This window comes from Mercenaria mercenaria, chromosome 5 (assembly GCF_021730395.1).
Source record: "Mercenaria mercenaria strain notata chromosome 5, MADL_Memer_1, whole genome shotgun sequence".
NCBI lineage: Eukaryota > Metazoa > Mollusca > Bivalvia > Venerida > Veneridae > Mercenaria > Mercenaria mercenaria.
In genome coordinates this window covers 73,105,617-73,124,719 of record NC_069365.1, presented here as the reverse complement: position 1 = coordinate 73,124,719, position 19,103 = coordinate 73,105,617, and the positions used below count along the sequence as shown (strand labels likewise).

At 35.3% G+C, this 19,103-nt stretch overlaps 3 protein-coding genes across 5 annotated transcripts in view; all 3 read left to right on the top strand.

Moving 5' to 3' along the window:
- Window positions 1-4,162, top strand: part of LOC123558528 (RNA-binding protein 41-like) — a 51,634-nt gene extending 47,472 nt beyond the window's left edge. For 2 of the 3 annotated variants that reach the window (XM_053543952.1, XM_045350402.2), the window contains exons 5-7: window positions 784-1,492; window positions 2,376-2,523; window positions 3,543-4,162. In XM_053543952.1, coding sequence (XP_053399927.1) covers window positions 784-1,492; window positions 2,376-2,523; window positions 3,543-3,637 — 952 coding nt within the window. In that variant the 3' untranslated portion in view covers window positions 3,638-4,162. The remainder of the gene's footprint in view (window positions 1-783; window positions 1,493-2,375; window positions 2,524-3,542) is intronic. The other variant, XM_053543953.1, reaches the window with a different exon arrangement.
- A 313-nt stretch (window positions 4,163-4,475) lies between these two features.
- LOC123557613 (uncharacterized) lies at window positions 4,476-6,117 on the top strand. Its single transcript, XM_045349183.2, has 3 exons — window positions 4,476-5,045; window positions 5,443-5,591; window positions 5,843-6,117. The coding sequence occupies exons 1-3, from the start codon at window positions 4,964-4,966 to the stop codon at window positions 6,002-6,004; spliced, it is 393 nt and encodes a 130-aa protein (XP_045205118.2). The 5' UTR covers window positions 4,476-4,963; the 3' UTR covers window positions 6,005-6,117.
- Window positions 6,118-14,080: 7,963 nt separating this feature from the next.
- Window positions 14,081-15,430, top strand: LOC128557504 (uncharacterized). Its single transcript, XM_053544897.1, has 3 exons — window positions 14,081-14,358; window positions 14,676-14,824; window positions 15,139-15,430. The coding sequence occupies exons 1-3, from the start codon at window positions 14,277-14,279 to the stop codon at window positions 15,298-15,300; spliced, it is 393 nt and encodes a 130-aa protein (XP_053400872.1). The 5' UTR covers window positions 14,081-14,276; the 3' UTR covers window positions 15,301-15,430.
- Window positions 15,431-19,103: the final 3,673 nt, after the last annotated feature.

Sequence of the window (19,103 nt, the reverse complement as noted above, 5' to 3'; positions counted from 1 at the left end):
TTTTGTACACAGAAGGAAATATATGTAGAGAGAAGCAGTTTTTGCAGTTTTCTCCAAAAATGTCCATTTCCAGGTTGGGAATTTTTACCATAAAATTGGGCAAATATTCATATTTTTTTGACCTAAGGAATGAGTTCTTTATTGGCACAAAAATCCTACAATGAAACAATGAAATGCTACATGAAACACATTCTGGCCAGGCAAAAATCATTTCATAACCTTTAAGTTTTCATTCTAAATTAGCTGCGAAAAGCTTCCAGTATGACTCTGTGTACATCAAAGAAAATTTATTACAATGAAACACCACTAGCTCGATCTTTGATGACTCAGGCACCAGCACTTACTTCAGCAAATTCATGTAGCCCGCATCAATTTTCCTTACAATTTCTGCTTGAAATCCTGGATAACTTGAGCATTTTGCACATCCCCTTGCAACTTTGAGCTATTGGTGTTTTACTGTTTCTTACACAGATATTTCTAAAACTGACTTTTTTTTTAAAGATAATGGTTTACTGAATGTTTTATGCAGATAATCAGACCTTATGATATTTTGTAACATTTTGAGATTAATACAATTTAAATTCTTGAACAAAGTTATCTTTTAAAGGGTACTGGTAAATTTTAGTTCTGTTTCTGAAGAAGAAATCACAGTGTCATGTAAATTTTGACGATACTTCTCCAGCATTATATTTTTGAAGTGACAGAAAGTAATTTTACATAATGGTATGTATGCATAGGGTATAATTCGCCCAGATTTGATATCTTTTATTTTCCCATTTACAGGCATGAAATGGAACTTGAAAACGCAATAGCAACAGCAAATACTCAAAACAGATTTCTTCACAAAAATTTAGTCAAGGAAAGAGAGAATCAGAGCGGAAGTAATCCAAATGATCCAATGAATTGCATACCAGAAATTCTTGAAAAGTTTTCAAAAAGTAAACATTCTGATACCAAAAAACAGAAAAAGAAGGACAAGAAAACTGATAAAAAAGAATGTATGTTAGAGTGTTGTAATTCATCAATGGTTTCAAATTGTGCAGAATGTAGCAGACGTAAAATTGAAAATACTGAAACAGAAAGTGAGGCTTGCTCATTATGTGACACATCATGTCATCAGTCATGTGACCATGAAATGGAAATTCAGACATGTGCAGAAAAGCCAGCAGACTATGTGTCAAAAGAAGAAATAACTGGAAATAAAGCTAAATCAGAAAAGAAATTGCCACAAAAATCCACCTCTTTTACTGTCAAAACTTTAACAGACAAGACAGTTTCTGAAGAGACAGTTGTAAACAGTAATACAAAAGATGAAGAAGAAGGTGTAGCAGATAAATCAAATTCTTCAAAGGAACAAAATGTGGAAAATGTAAGAGAACTGGAAAATGTTGAAGCTATCCCTGAAGATGTGATAAGGCGATATAAATTGTCCGCAGATGAAGTGAAAAAGTTGCCAAGATTTGAAACATATACACCTGGAGAACCCAGTAATGTAAGGGTTTTTGGTGTTTTCATTGTACATGTTTATATCAACAATCTATTTATAACCATTCAAACCTTTAGAGAGGAACAGTGGTCTAGTGGTTAAGGTGTCAGCCACTGAACCCAGAGATTGTGCACCACTGAAGTGATGATCATGCCTTCTGAAGCTAGTACAAGTACTGGCTTTTACAGGAAGCTGACTCAAGAGTAAATTTCAAAAAAAGCTTCAACGTGCTAAATTAGATTAGTATAAGTTAAACATTTACATATTCAGAATCATATTCACCACAGTTTAAATCATCAAACAGATTTCACTTCATCTGTGTTGAGGTCATTGTTATCCTGATGAGACTAGTTTCTACAGATCTTTTGGTTGAGTAAAACTGCAATTTAATCAAAATGGACTTCTAGAATTTTCATACAGTTTATATTGTCCAAAAAAGCATTTCCCAACTAAACAGCCATTTTAGCTTGAAACCACAAAGTTAAATGCCAACAAAATGTCATAATTTCGCAGTTTAATATTATACATGATTTAAGGTACCGGTAGTCTTTTACAAGACCTTCCAGTGATTGTTTGCTAGCTTTTCTTGTCAAGGGATTTTAACCTTCAGCCTGCTGCCGGCAAGTGATTCTGCCATTGCGACCAGTGCAGACCAAGATCAGCCTGCATGTCCATGCACTGTTTGATATTCAGTCAGTAAATATTCGGTGAATGCCCCTTCTGTTAAGAAATGGTACTGCCAAAACTGAATGATAGACCAGTCCATTTTGGAAATTTAGCAGGGTTAAGGTTAAGCAGTTTTATATTGTAAATTTGTTTTAGTAAACAACAATTCTGTAACAAATATAGTTTCTTAAAAATTACTTTTAATTTTGCTGCTTGTTTTCAGGTGCTTTTTGTGAAGAATTTAGCACCAAAAGTAACAGAACAGGATTTGGCCGCACTCTTTATCCAGTTTCAAGATGATGATAGCAACAGAATTGTATTTAAACTTCTAAATGGAAGAATGAAAGGACAGGCATTTGTTACATTCAGTAGTAAGTACATTCTGATACAGTTTCACCTGACCGAAACATAAAGTGTTTGATTGTATCTTGATTTAGTTGTTGTCACTTCCTGTTTCAAGGAGAGTTTCGGTTGTAGATTTTTAGAGGATAGTGCATGATACAGAAGATTCAGCAACTCATTAGTCTGAAATTTTGACTTGGACGTTAAAGAACTAAATTTTTCCATTAGCTGTATGTTTACTAAATGACTGCAGGAGTTCACAGGACTTTGATCAAAAATAGTTCCTATCAGTACAAAAAGGTTTACAAAAATATTATACAAAAGGAGTGAGGGCAACTTTAGATTTTAGAGATTCGAAATCATAGAACATTAATGAATACAGGTGTTTCTGAAGAACTACATGTTTAAACAATGAAACACTACTCACTTGAACATCTGTGACTTGAGTGCTTGGGCTCACTTAAGCCATTTAAGGGGCTCCATGGCTAAGTGGTTAAGGTCTCTGACTTCAAATCACTTGCCTCTCAATGATGAGGGTACAAGTCTCACTCTGGGCATTGAATTCGTCATGTATAAGTACGGTAAGCCATCCAGCTGGCTTATGGAAGATCGAAATAACACACGGAGGAGCACCTTGGGTCTACCTCCACCATTAAAGCTGGAAAGTTGCTAGATGCCTACACTGTGTTGGTGCGATGTTAAACCCAACAAAACAAAACAGAAAACAAAACACTTAAGCCATTTATATGGTCTTCAGCCATGTTCATTATTTTTTCGTTGTTTGGATTGCTCAAAACCCTGGAGGACTTGAGAATTTTGCTAATAAACTTGCAATCTCAAGTGATTGGTGACCATGTTTTACTGTTCACATCAACAGTCACTTGTGTGAATGAAGTCACTCTGCAAAACCTATACTGTAAGAATTAACAAATGGCATTTTAATAATTATACCATCTCCTTAGTATTTCCACTTTATCTATTGCCACAATGTTAGTGCCATCATGTTCTGTATTAAAAATATTTAATGTCATTAACACAACGTTTTCAGGTACCGAGAAAGCCAGTCAGGCACTGGAACTTGTTCATGGATATGACTTCAAAGGAAAACCAGTCATAGTGCAGTTTGGAAGAAAATCATCATGAAGACAAACTTTTATATCAAAGTTTATTTATAGTTGCCACTTATGAGCCACATTGGCAGTTCTTGCAAACCAATGATTCTAAGTTTTTGAAGGCTCATATGAAATAAAGAAGACATTTCATTTCTAGAAGTTTTCTTGGCTCTTAAATATAATGTGTAAAGCACAGGTCCTCGATTTAAAGTTTGAAAAGACTGTGATTTTAGTTGGGCAGCAAGTTTATGAACTCAGTATCCTAGGTTTTTAATTAGTCTGAAATCTTACATTTGGGCTACATATCCAGTGCTGTTTTAGAGACAGTTGTATGAATTAACTCTAAAGTTTGTTTTTCAGTGCAACATTGCTGTAGCAATCTTCACAATACTGTTTAAGTCAGAATGTTTCTGGAATGCCTTTTTAGGCTATGGAAAGACAAATATCTGTATTCTGAATTTATGAGAAAAATAGTCCTTGAATATATAATGTTATATACATTTAAAGTTTGAATGACAAGAATAGAATGAAAATAAAAGAATAATTACAATTTCAATGTTATTTCATTTCTTTATTTCATTCTCAATTGGTATATTTCTTCTGAGAATTATTATATTCCTGATTTAATAATTTGTAAGTACAAAATAACTGATCAACTGAGGATTTTCATGAAACTAGGTCTTAAATTTTACTGCATAATAATTGCATCAACCATCCAATTTATCAAAAGGGTCATGGCTAAAAAAAGAAATGATAGCTATTTAAAGGAGTGATGCATAAAATATTTAAGACATTACTCTTTTAAGCAAAACTTCATTTTGCAATAAAGAACAGATTTTCAAAAAAAAATTTTTTCTGATTTTTTAATTTTAAAAATTGTATTTCTACTTAACAAAATGGAATTAAAATTATGTTTGAATTTAGCTTTTTTTTCAATAAATTGAATAATTGTGTGTTAAACTTAATTAATTAAGGTTTGAATATTTCCTAAATAAAAATTATTAGTTTAATTAGGCATGCAAACATTGAAATTAGTATTAATTGGCTTTAATTATGCATCATCAATAATTTTCAATCTCACTTTGAACTTTCAAACATCAAAGATACATTGTTTGTCTACAGTAAGCTGTGTTCAAGTCATTAAAGCAAACTGGTAAGGTAATTAAAGCCAAACTTTAAAACAATGGGAAGATTTTCATATAAACATTGGTAGGGCACCAGACCCAAGCCAACACATTTTGTGACTCTGACCTAAACACACACTGAGCAGAATTATACCAAGCTAAATACATTTAAGTCTAGTTAGACATTACTGAATTATACCAAGCCAAGTGAGATATATATTAAATAAAACAACATGGATGTTGTCTCTGCAGCTTCAGCTTTACGCAGTCAGTTGGTGGCTCTCCACAACAGTGATGTTAACGTCTCACAGTTAGGTAAGAGAAAATACTGGTACTCTCTTTGTAATGAAATCATTTAGTCAGAATTATTTTACATACAGTTTAGAAGCCTTTGCAAAATATGAGTATCAAGGCTTGCTTCAGGAACTGCCATGAAGTGAATGATTCACAAAATATATATGTATATAGTGTGTGAATAGAATGTGAATTACGATAGTAGATAGTAGAAAAGTTATTGATTAAAAATGAATACCGAAATAATGAAATAACTTGTTAGTAATGTTTCTATTCATTTCATTGTTTTATTTATAGAGAACAGATATGCTATACACTGATATATCAAAACCATGCAATTAAATTGACATTTTTGTTCTGTTCCAATGTTGTTACCAGTATGATAATTTATTAATTTGTGTTATTTTCTTTATTTCAGAGAGAAGTGTAACCAGTCTGGGTCAACAGTCCCTGATGTCAGCTATAGAAGACAACCAGTCTCAACATCTACGCTTGGTTCTCCGTCTGTCTGTCAACGAGGGTGTATGTCAAATGTACAAACAGTTCTCCAACAAGAAATCGACTGAGGTAATTATTGTTTTCTTTTAATTCATTATTACTGAAAAATGTTGCTAAATTAAATGTGATTTTAGATTACGAGAACTGCTGCCATCAAAAAGTCATTAATTCATTTTCTTTCAGTCCTCAAAATAGTTACTTGAAAATAAGCTGCTCTTCTAAAGCTGATAGAACTATGCGACTGTCTGTTTCTCATTTGTACATAGCAGTGAGTTTCTCATTTGTACTTACCAGTGAACATTCTTCAATTTTCATTCCAGGTTCAGAATACTGCCAGATCAATCAAGTCGAGCATGGAAGCAGACGACAACGAGCAGACACCTCCAATGATGATATCGTCACCACCAGGGGGCAGGGCCAGTCAAGATAAGGCAGCAGAAGTGTGGACCAGTGTGTTTTGTGAACTGTCTAGACTAGATTGATTCTAGTGTGACCACATGTGATAGACATCAGTGCTAATGTTGTTAATATTGTTATTGTAATAGTGCTTAAAATATGTCTTGTATGTCAGTTATAGAAATAAATATAGCAAATATTCTTTTCTTATTATTATTACAACTATTACAGCTTATTTTTACAGCTAACCTAAAATTAAATATTATAATCTGTAGGATTTGTTGCAAGCATAGCATGCAACCAAACAACAATAATAGTACACTCGGTTTTGATTTGATTGTTCATGAGAAGTAATGAAAAGTGTTATACCCCTTACATGCCCTAGCACCAGCTTCAGTAAAATTGTAAAAACAAGAGGGTCATGATGACCCTATACCACTTTGACTTGGAATCATCAAGATAAACATTCTGACTAGGTTTCATGATGATAGGGTCATAAATGTGCCCTCTGCAGTGTTAACAAGCTTTTCCTTTGATTTGTGATCCGTCATGACAAAGTTTTGAACTTTGCCTTGGAATCATCAAGAGAAACATTCTGACTAAGTTTCATGATGATAGGGTCATAAATGTGCCCTCTGCAGTGTTAACAAGCTTTTCCTTTGATTTGTGACCCCTCATGACCCAGTTTCGAACTTTGCCTTGGAATCATCAAGAGAAACATTCTTATCAAGTTTCATGAAGATAGGTTCATAAATATAACCTCTAGGATGTTAACAAGCTTTTCCTTTGATTTGACCAGGTGGCCTAGTTTTTGACCCCACATTACCCAGTTTCCAATTTGGCCTAGGAATCATCAAGATAAATATTCTGACCAAATTTCATGAAGATAGGCTCATAATTGGCCTCTACAGTGTTAACAAGCTTCCTTTGATTTGACCTGATGACCTAGTTTTTGTGACCCCATACGACCCAGTTTGAATTTGGTCTAGGAATCATCAAGATAAACATTCTGACCAAGTTTCGTTAATGTGGCCTCTTAGGTGATTACAAGTTTTTCCTTTGATTTGACATGGTAACCTAGTTTTTGACCCCACATGGCCCAGTTTCTTATCTGGTATAGAGCAGGATAAACAAGAGCAAGTTTGTATCAAATCAAAGGATAACCTCTATATGACTGAAAGGCCCAAAAATAGAAATTTTTGTCCAGGGGCAGTAACTCTAGAACCCATAGCCGGTTTTCAAAAGGAACCAAAATCTTATTGCGAGTGTGTGCAAGTGTGGTTAAATCGAATGTAAAATGTCATTTCTATAGTGTTCACAAGGTGAAAATAAACAAATTTTGGCTCTTTCAGGGGTCAGTCAGGGGCCGTAACTCCAGAACCTAGGATTGGATCTGACAGATTCATCATGGAATCCAAGATCTATTGTTATTCAAGATATTTTGCAAGTTTGTATCAAATAAAATAAAGTCTCTTTATGGCTGCAAAAGCCAAAGTAGCAAATCTGGGCCCTTTAAGGGGCCAGAACTCTGGAACCCATGATGGGATCAGGCCAGTTTTCAAAGGAACCGAGATATTATGCCAATACAGGTTGTGTGCAAGTTTGGTTAAAATCAGTTGCAAAATGTGGTCTCTATCGTGCTCACAAGCCAAAATAGCAAATTTTGACCCTAACCCTAAGGGCCATAACTCATGATGGGATCTGGCCAGTTTTCGAAAGGAACCGAGATATTAGGGCAATACAAGTTGTGTGCAAGTTTGATTAATATCAACTGCAAAATATGGTCTTTATCTTGTTCACAAGAAATTGTGGACGGATGGAGGGCAATCACAAAAACTGACCTTGTCACTACGAGACAGGTGAGCTAACAAGAAACATGGCAATGACAAAGCAAGGTTGCAATATCTAAGCTTGATGTCCATAAAACTTTGGTTTACACCAAGTTTGGTGACAATGATTCTAGTGAGTTATTGACCTTGCCCCAGCAGCCCCAAATGCGATCCCAACAATTCTTTCCTCCTCTTAAGCTGCTTACATAACAAGTTTCATTGCAATATTTCATTCAGAACTGAGCACAAAACATTTATTCTATTTTTAGTAACAACTACTTTGACTTTGACCAGAACAGTGCCAAATGCAATCCTGTGCTAGATGTACATACAACCTTGTTTTACACCAAGTTTAGTGACAATATGAGTTGCCTCTTCCTTTTTACAGACTGGGGTCATGATGGGGAACAAGTATGCAAAATATAAAAGCAATACCTCAATGGACTTTGAAAATATTTGGGGGTCAATAGTCAAGCTAAAAATTTGTCTTAGGTGAGCTAAAATTGTTTTTACTAACTAATACAGATATAAAAGTAATTACAAAAGGTGCATGACCATTCAGTTAAATACAGCTGAAAAGTCTACAAAATCGATTTTAGAGGAAAAAACGGCTTGCTCAAATACTTGCGATGACAATAACTTGTATGTATATAAAGCTCGGATCAAATTCTTTTTTAAAAATGTATTGTAAACAGTAAAACTTCTTGACAATAAAATAGGGTTATTATAACAGTAGCTCCATCTGGGATGCTGTATTCGTCTTTAGTGGAATTTTGCCAGATCTCACGAGGTGCCGAGTGTGATCCAACCTTGCAAAATCCACGAGAGCCAAATACAAAATCCCAGATCTAGCTACTGTTGTAATGACCCTTTTATTATATACCTCCACCTTTTTGTTTGTTGTTTTGTTATTGAACAAAATTTTCAATGTTTATCGATATTAAAATGGAACTTGGTGAAGTTTTTATGTGCGCTATTTATAGAACTGTGTCAGGTCATGAAAGTAGTCCGGTAGCATGCAATACAGAAGGTACAATATGGAATTTTAAAGGTACAATACGAATTTTTTTCTGCCTGTTTATATTTAACTGTGAAATACAAGGCGATTTTTTAACGGAAGTTATATAGGTATACAGTAAAATGGAATGTCTTTAAAAAAATCAAAGGAAATATGAATGAAAGATACTAAAACACAATAATCAAGAAACTAAAAATTAACAGAAAGTAAAAAAAAGAATCTTCCTCGAACAGTACTTAGTCTTGTGTAAAGCTTGAAATCTGTAGCTATTATATTTTTCTTAGAGACCTGGAAGTGAACAAATTACCAGAAATTAAGTTAGGTCCATGTGACCTTTACCTTTAGTTTAGTTTATACTAATTTATTTTAGCTCGATTGTGATGAAAGCTAAGCTTATTTGAACCACTCTCGAGTCCGCATCCTGGAATAACCAGTACTGGTGCCATATGAGAAGTCATGGTCATGACCTCAGTGGGACTCGAACCCACGACCCCACGGGTTGAGCAGCTGACACCTTAACCACTAGACCGTCGCTCCCCTTTGAGCAACTGATCCAAAAATCAATAGGGATCTTCCTTCAGTGTTACTTAGTCTTTGTGTAAAATTTGAAAGCTGTAGTTATTATACCTAATGATTTACAGTCTAGAACTCGTTTTCAGTCATCCAGTTATTGTGACCTTGACCTTTAAACTACAGACCCTTAAAACAAGAGGGACCCTCCTCAAGTGGTGCTTAGTAATCTAAAATTTGCACGATGTATCTAATATACTTTGTAACTAAGAACTCTAAAATAAAACATTTATATTTTAGGGCCATAATGGTCCCAAGTTGATTATCTGACCTTGACAATTTGACCTCGAATAAATGTATAACACAGTGAATCATGAATGGTAACATCTGTGTTTAGCATACAAAAACATAAAATAGGTAAAGTGCCTCCATTAAACAAACATGAGGAAAGATCTTACAAGGATGCTATGTACCAAGTTTAATGAAGATCCTCCAAGCAGTTCAAGCAAAAAAATCATTAAAATTTATTTCCTTTGCTAGCTCTAGTTGCCCTTATATTATAACAGATTATACAAACCTAAGCTCTGAATCAAATGTAGCTGTTTAAAGAAACACGTATTTCTTTTGTTTTGTACTAGTCATTCATTAGGAGAAGTCAGTTAAAGCTTTTTTATCTATTTTTTAGGTCTAGCAGCCCATAAAAGGGACCAAATGCTCTTGTTTTAATGAATTTAACAGAGGACCTTAAAATGATGTTACAAAGTTTGATGAAGATACATCAAGCAGTTGATGAGAAGAAGCCATTCAAAGTTTTTTTTATTTTAAGCTTTGAAACAAGAGCTCTTACAACACAAAATGCCCCCCTTGATGCAGTAATTGCACAAGGAACAGAAATTATTTGGTCACTGTAAAAAAAAGCTCTACTGTTCTGGAACAATGTGACCTTGACCTTTGACCTACTGACCTCAAGATCAATAGGGTTCATCTGCTGCTCATGATCAATCTCCCTATTAAGTTTCCTGATCCTAGACCCAAGCATTCTCAAGTTATCGTCTGGATATGGTTTAACTGTTCTGGGTCACTGTGTCCTTGACCTCTGGCCTCAAAATCAATAGGAGTCATCTGCTGGTCATGAACAACCACCCTATCAATTTTCATGATCGTAGGCCCAAGTGTTCCTGAGTTATCATCCAGCAACCGTTCAACTGTTCTGAGTCACTGTGACCTTGACCTTTGACCTACTGATTTAAAAATAATAGGGGTCATTTGCTAATCATGATTAACTTTCCTATCAAGTTTTGTGATCCAAGGTTCAACAGTATTCAAATAATTGTCCAGAAACAGTTTAACTGTTCCAGGACACTGTGACCTTGACCTTTGACCTACTGATCTCAAAATCAATAGGGGTCAGCTGCTGGTCATTACTAACCTCTCTATCAACTTTCATAATCCTAGGCCCAAGCATTCTTGAGATATCATCAGGAAACCATTTAACTGTTCTGGATCACTGTGACCTTGACCTTTGAACTCAAAATATACAGGGGTCATCTGCTGCTCATGTGCAACCTCCTTATGAACTTTCATGATCCTAGGCCTAAGCGTTCTTGAGTTATCATCCGGAAACCGTTTAAATGTTTATGGTCACTGTGACCTTGATCTTTGAACTACTGATCTCAAAATCAAAAGGGGTCATCTGCTGGTTATGACCAACCTCCCTATCAACTTTCATGATCCCAGGCCCAAGCTTTCTTGAGTTATCATCCAGAAACAGATTGGTCTACATACTGACAGACCGACCAACCAACATCTGCAAAACAATATACCTCTCCTTAGAAGGGGGCATAACAGGAGCTTGTAGAACACAAAATGCACCCCCACCCTTGATGCATTCAGTTATTGCACAAGGAGCAGAAATTATTTGGTCACTGCACTGAACATTTGACGTACTGACTTCAGATCAATAATTATGGGTCATTTACCAGTCGTAAGTGACCTCCATATCAAATGTGATCTTAGACAACTTATTTTGCACAAAAAAAAAGTTTTATTATTCTAGGTAAATGTGACCTTGACCTAAAAATCAATAGGAGTCATCTACTTGTCATCATCACCCTCCCTATTAAGTTTCATGATCCTAGGCCCAAGCGTTCTCAAGTTATCGTCTGGAAAAGGTTTAACTGTTCCAGGTCACTGTGACCTTGACCTCTGACTTACTGACCTCAAAATTATAAGGGTCATCTGCTGGTTATGATCAACCTCCCTATAAAGTTTTGTGATCCTAGGCCCAAGCGTTCTCAAGTTACTGTCTAGAAATGATTTAACTGTTCCAGGTCACTATGCCCTTGACTTTTCACCAACTGACCTCAAAATCAATAGAGATCATCTGCTGGTCATGATCAACCTCCCTATAGAGTTTTCTTATTAGCCATCTCTAATATAGCGAAACGTTCATATTCGGTCATGACTTCTTTGCCCTACGACTCAATCAAGGGCACTGCTGTCATGACAACCTCCTATTAAGTTTAATGATTCTAGGCCCAAGCATTTTTAAGTCATCAATCGGAAACGGTTTAACTATTCCGGGTCACTGTGACCTTGATCTTTGACCTACTGACCTCACAATCAATAGGGATCATCTAGTCATGATCAACCTCTCAATAAAGTTTCTTGATCCTGGGCCCAAGCCTTCTCAAGTTATCATCTGTGACCTTGACCTTTGACCTCAAATCAACATGGTCACCTGCTGGTCATGATCAACCTCCCTATCAACTTTCATGATCCTAGGCCTAAGAGTTCTTGAGTTATCATGGAACCATTTAACTGTTCCGGGTCACAGTGACTGACGTTTGACTTACTGATCTCAAAATCAATAGGGTTTTTTTTTCTGCTGGTCATGACCAACCTCCCTATCAACTTTCATTTCCTAGGCCCAAATGTTCTTGAGTTATCATCCGTAAACCGTTCAACTGTTCTGGGTCACTGTGACTTTGACCTTTGACCTACTGATCTCAAAATCAATAGGGTTCATCTGCTGGTCATGATCAACACCCTTATCAACTTTCATGATCCTAGGCCTAAGTTTTGAGTTATCATCCGGAAACCAACTGGTCTACAGACCAACTGACCAACATCTGCAAAACAATATACCTCTCCTTCAAAGGGGGGTATAAAAATTAATAAAGGGCCAAAACTATGTGAAAAATCATTCAAATGAATGTGCTTTGCACATGCGCAGCTTGACTTGGTACCAATGATAATTCCAAGGTTTGATAAAAGTCTGGCATATAAGGACTGAGAAATAGTGCAGACAATTTTTTTCCATATACATATAAAAAAAATTAATAAAGGGCCATAACTAGATGAAAAATCATCCAAATGGATCCCACTTCGCACATGCAAAACTAGGCTTGGTACAGATAATAATGACAAAGTTTGATGGAAATCTCAGGCAAATAAATGCTAAGAAATAGCTGGACAAATCCTGTCTACAGAGGGACTAACGGATGGACAGAAATCCAGTATAGACCCCAGATACTAGTATCTGGGAGTATAATGATCACTTTCAACCAAATCAGAAATAACATTAGCAGGAGAAGCAGCTATGAGAAAATTCAAACATTCATTTCAAATATGAGCCGCGCCATAAGAAAACCAACATAGTGGGTTTGCCAGCAGCATGGATCCAGACCAGCCTGCGCATCTGCGCAGTCTGGTCAGGATCCATGCTGTTCGCTTTCAAAGCCAATTGCAATTGTAGAAACTGTTAGAAAGCAGCACGGATCCTGACCAGACTGCGCAGATGCGCAGGCTGGTCTGGATCCATGCTGCTCGCAAACCCACTATGTTGGTTTTCTCATGGCATGGCTCAATTATTGATTCCATTTGTATTATATTTTGCACTGTATATAAAAATATGTATATATTAGTCCTGGTGAAATACATATCCATTAAATTTGTTCATACTAGTCTAAGTCTGAAGACCCACCAATGTGATTAATTAAATTTTGCATTAAAGAAGTTTAATCAAGTTAAGTTCTGAGCAAGAAACCCAAACTATAAATTTTAATTTTTTTTTTTAATTTACTTGTATTTAAAAAAAAATTCACATAATCTAAGAAGTGAAATTAACATTGAATTCAATTAACATTAATTGAATAACTGTGTGAGTAATTATAATATATAATTGTTAATTATTTTCTTAATGAAAATTGATTAATATAAATAGTGATGCAAACATTTAAATCATGATGTTAATTAGTATCATTAACTTTTTTAATCTAACTTTGAAGTTTCAAACATCAAAGATTCATTGTTAGAACGGTGGACGGATAGCTCAGTGGTTTGCACACTGGCCTTCCAATCCTGAGGTCGGGGTTCGATCCCTGGCAGCTACTCGGGAATTTTCAGAAACGCTTTTCAGTGTTTCCCACCCAACTAGAGGTGTACTGGTCAGGAACCCAGGCAATCCTTGCGTGTATCAGTGCTATATAACTGGGCACGTTAAAGAACCAGGCTGTCTATTCGCAACGAGCTAGGCTAAGTTAGCCGGGCAAGCCTGTATCTGATTTCTCATCTCTCTGTCGTGGGGGCTTTGTCTCACTCTGTCCCTCTGGTCAGATCGCTCTGTGTCTGTACTAGTAGAGGATGAATTATGCGCCCTGTGTGGCTGCATTTGAACTATGTAAAGCGCCTTTGAACGTGAAAGTGATCATGAAAAGGGCGCTATATAAATCTGGTATAATAATAATAATAATTGTTTGTCTACAGTAAGCTGTGTTCAAGTCATTAAAACAAACTGGTAAGGTAATTAAAGGCAAACTTTAAAACAATGTGAGGATTTTCATATAAATATTGGTAGGACACCAGACCCAAGCCAACACACTTTGTGACTCTGACCTAAACACACATTGAGCAGAATTATACCAAGCTAATATATTTAAGTCTAGTTAGACATTACTGAATTATACCAAGCCAAGTGAAATATATATTAAATAAAACAACATGGATGTTGTCTCCGCAGCTTCAGCTTTACGCAGTCAGTTGGTGGCTCTCCACAACAGTGATGTTACTGTCTCACAGTTAGGTAAGGAAATCTTCTTAAAAAATTTTTTATTTCATATAAGCATTATATTGCAGCCTTTGCAAAAAGTTCTCAGAACTGGCACTGCAGTGCAATGAATAACTTTATATGCAAAAAACACATTTAGTATTTATTTCTATATGTGAAATCCATACACCAAGGCACAGAAAAAAATATATTACTTGTTTTGTTCAAATTAATTATCTTTTTATTCTAGAGGAACAGATATGCCAAACTATCTTATCTTAAGCTTATCTTTGAAATGAATTTGTATTAATTGTTGTGATATATGTGTTGATTTTGTAATTTCTATATTTCAGAGAGAAGTATAACCAGTCTGGGTCAACAGTCTCTGATGTCAGCTATAGAAGACAACCAGTCTCAACATCTACGATTGGTTCTCCGTCTGTCTGTCAACGAGGGTGTATGTCAGATGTTCAAACAGTTCTCCAACAGGAAATGGACTGAGGTACATATTGTTTTCTTACTTCTTACTTCTGGAATAAAAAACTACAATAGAATCGTTCCTTCAACCCACAAAAATTTTCTGAGTTCAAAGTGGGGTTTAGTGTAACTGATAACAATACAATATCTTCTGTAAGCCAGCTGGATGGTTTTATCTCAAGGAGATTTTAAATCCCAAGCAAGGTTTTGAACTCAGCTATCTATATCTAATATATCCACAGCTTCAGAATCATAAAAGCTAGTTTGCTACATTATTATGTAAAACATATTCAGCTCTGTTTCTCTGTTATTTTAAACATGTTTTCATTTTAATTTTAGGTTCAGAATACCGCCAGGTCAATCAAGTCCAGCATGGAAGCAGACGACAATGAGCAGACACCTCCAGTGATGTCATCATCCCCAACAGAGGGCAGCACAGGTCAAGATAAGGCAGAAGAAGTGTGGACCAGTGTGTTTTGTGAACTGTCTAGACTAGATTGACATTGACTACATGTATATGTAAAAGAACTAAGTGCTAACTTTGTTGTTCAGATTGTTGTTGAATATGATAGTGCTTGTATGTATGTCAGTTATAGAAATAAATATATAACCTACATTGCTGTTTATTTTGTACTTCATGTTTTCATTTGGAAACCTCAGTTTTATCAAACACAATTTACAGGAAATGAAATACCCTGTCAGTGTCTTCCTACACTGTATTCATATACAGCAACACTCCTTATCCAGAGACTACATAAATCCACTGCCAAGTAAGTCTATAAAAGCTATAACATCCTTGTAATTTGTATACAAGAAATTGACCTGAAAATCATCCTAATGTAATTTTCTTCATGCATACTGACCTGAAATAATTTTACCATCTTCATATGTGCTCCTGTGGAAGGCCATTGTGCCATGCTAATTGCCAAATGGCAAACATTCAATGCTAAATGCCTATTACTTCTTGCTAAATGCTAAATGACAAATAGCTAATGCTTATTGCCAAACTTCAAATTCTTTATGAATTAATGATTTCTGTCTTTTAAACTAATGAATGTAACTTTTAATTATTTGAAAACTTATAATGTTCTACCAGTCTGATCTGAAACAATAACATGTTCCACCAATCACCAGACCATAGAGATAGAAACAGTTCTCTAACATGTTTGAAAAAAATGAAAAGAAAGTTTTTAATAGAGACAAAGTTATATAACAAAGGCCAATGAATATTTAAAGGATGCATTCATACATATTCAAGCACTGAACAATAAGAATTTGGCATTTACTTTCCAATTTTGCAATTAACAATGGGCATTTATCATTTGAAAATTAGCATTTGACAGTCAATATTTGACATTTAGCATTTGGCAATCAGCCTACCATATGCTCCCTTTCTAATCATGCAAATTCGGTACTGCCAAATAATTTGCTATTTGCCTAATCTGTCAATTGCTAATAACTAATAGCTTACTGAATTCAGACATGCCTATTGCTAATATCTATCTGTTCAGACATACCAGTTGCAAAATGCTAACTGCTATTTGCCTATTGCTCATTTACCAAATGCCAATGGCTCATTTGTCAGTCCTTCAGATAGCATTTTGCACTATTTGTCATTTAGAATTTGGCAATAAACATGGTGCACGATCAATACTGACAAGCATGAACAAGAAATGTTGCCAGTGGACATTGTACTTCCTAGACAATGGCATTTTTGGTGTATGTAAAATTTTGAGAGATGTAGTTTCATTCAAGTGCTTAAGCTCTAAAGGGTCAGCCAAGTCTTCATATTCTATATATTAAATTCTCCCCAAATATAATCCTTAATGTCAGGAACAAAACCAGGTAGGCTGTATGTAATCATTAGTAAAGCAGCTTTCCACTCATAGAGCTAACATGGTCAAACACTTGCTATTAATACATGAGCTCTAATTTACCACTTAGTACTGACTGCAAAAATTGTAGAATGCAAATCTTTAGAAATGGCAGCAATTGACAAACAAACAGCAACTGGTAAATAAGCAGTTGGTAAATGACACTAAGCAAATGAGCAAAAGTCAGTCAGCAACTGGCAAATGAACAATTGATAAATAACATTAAGCAAAGTTTAACAAGCAATTGGCAAAAGAGCAGTTGGCAAGTAGCATTTAGTAAATGAGCTGTCTGCAGTTAGAATTGAGTTGGCAAATGGCATTATTAGAAATTGACAAAATGTCAATTCTAACAGTTTTAAGATTTTCTTTTATATAAACAAAGAAGGATTTTACCGTGTATTGTCTTGTTGATTAGAACACGTTTTACAAAATGACCCACTTTTGGCTGTTCCGGTTTACTCCCTCACATTTATTCCAGATAAATATCCCTTCCTGGTGTAATTCGAACGTGTTAGGCCTTGTGATTAAATTACTACGCATACTCAAAACCGTGTTTTATTTTCCAACAAAAGCATGCAAAACTAAAATCTATTTCCCAATTAACAAATGACATATCATAATGCAAATGGCTACTAGGAAATGGCAATTGGCATGTCCAAACCTGCATTCCATACAGGGTAGCAATTGACCCATTTCCACTCTCTTGCCAATATGCAGTTGATATCTACATTTCCAGCAATATCTTATCACAAGGATATTTATTCATAGTATTTTCAGTACAATTTAGTTTAAAGTATAATAAGATTCATGCTAATTTGGAATAGATACCACAAAGAGATCATAGTCAAAGCTTGTTAACACTGAATATAACAAGTGGTCGAATGTTTAAAAACAATGGACCATAATGACATACAAGAGGCCCAAATGGGCCTAAGTAACTGACCTGAAGAAAACTTTAACTATCTCACTTTGCTTCTAACTAGGTTTTGTGAAAATCCTTTAAGATGTTCATTAAAGCAAAAGTAATTTAAAGTTTTTTTTCTATATTTTGCTGTCACACACCAAAAACGCATATCCATCAGAATTATATATCATTTAAAGGTATTTCTATTTTAACTCTAGTGGCCCCTTAAAAGGCCACAGTGCCCCCATTTCGATAAATTTAGCATAAAACCTTATAATGATGTTACAGACCAAGTTTGATGAAGATCCATCAAGCAGTTAATGAAAGGTATTTCTATTTTAAGCTCTAGTGGCCCCTAAAAGGGGCCAAGTGCCCCCAATTGAACAAACATGGTAAAGGACCTTATAATGATGCTCCAGACAAGGTTTGATGAAGACCCATCAAGCAATTCAAGACAAGAAGTTATTCAAAGGTATTTTTATTTTTAACTCTAGCAGCCCCTAAAAGGAGTCAAGTGTCTCCAATTGAACAGATTTGTTAAAGGACCTTATAATGATGCTATAAATCAAGTTTGATGAAGATCCATCAAGCGGTCTATGAGAAGAAGTCATTTTAAAGCATTTCTATTCTTAACTCTAGCGGCCAGTAAAAAGAGTCAAGCACACACCCAATTGAACAAATTTTGGAGAGGACCTTATAATGATGCTACTGAGCAAGTTTTATGAAGATCCATTGAGCAGTTCATATGAAGACATCATTAAAAGGTATTTTTATTTTTAGCCTTAGCAGCCCCTAAAAGGGACCAACTGCCCACATATGAATAAATTTGAGAGTGTACTTTGTAATGATCCTACAGACCAAGTTTGATGAAGATCCATCTACCTGTTTATGAAAAGAAGTTGTTTAAGGTATTTCTAATTTCAGCTCTAGCGGCTCCTTAAAGGGGCTGCCCCAACTGAATAAAATTGGAAGAGGACCTTATAATGATGCTACAGGCAAAGTTTGACAAAGATTCATCTAGCTGTTCATGAGAATAAGTTGTTAAAGGTATTTCTAATTTCAGCTCTAGCAGCTCCTAAAAAAGGCTAAGTGCTCTGTTTGAATAACTTTGGAAGATGAGCTTATAATGATGCTACAGACAAAGTTTGATGGAGATCTAGCAGTTCATGAGAAGAAGTCTTTTAAAGGTATTTCTATTTTTAGCTCCAGTTGTCCCTAAAAGGAACCAAATCAAATAAATCAAGCAATCCATGAGAAGATGTTATTTGAAGTTTTTCTTTTTTGAACTCTAGTAGCCCCTAAAAGGGACCAAGTACCCCTAACTGAACAATGTTGGTGAACGAGCTTATAATGATGCTACTAATCAAGTTTGATGATGATCCATCAAGTAGTTCATGAGGAGTCATTTAAAGGCATTTCTAATTACAGCTCTGGTAGCCCCTAAAAGGGACCAATCATTCCAATTTGAACAAAATTGGGAAAGGACCTTATAATTATGCTGCAAACCATGTTTGATGAAGATCCAT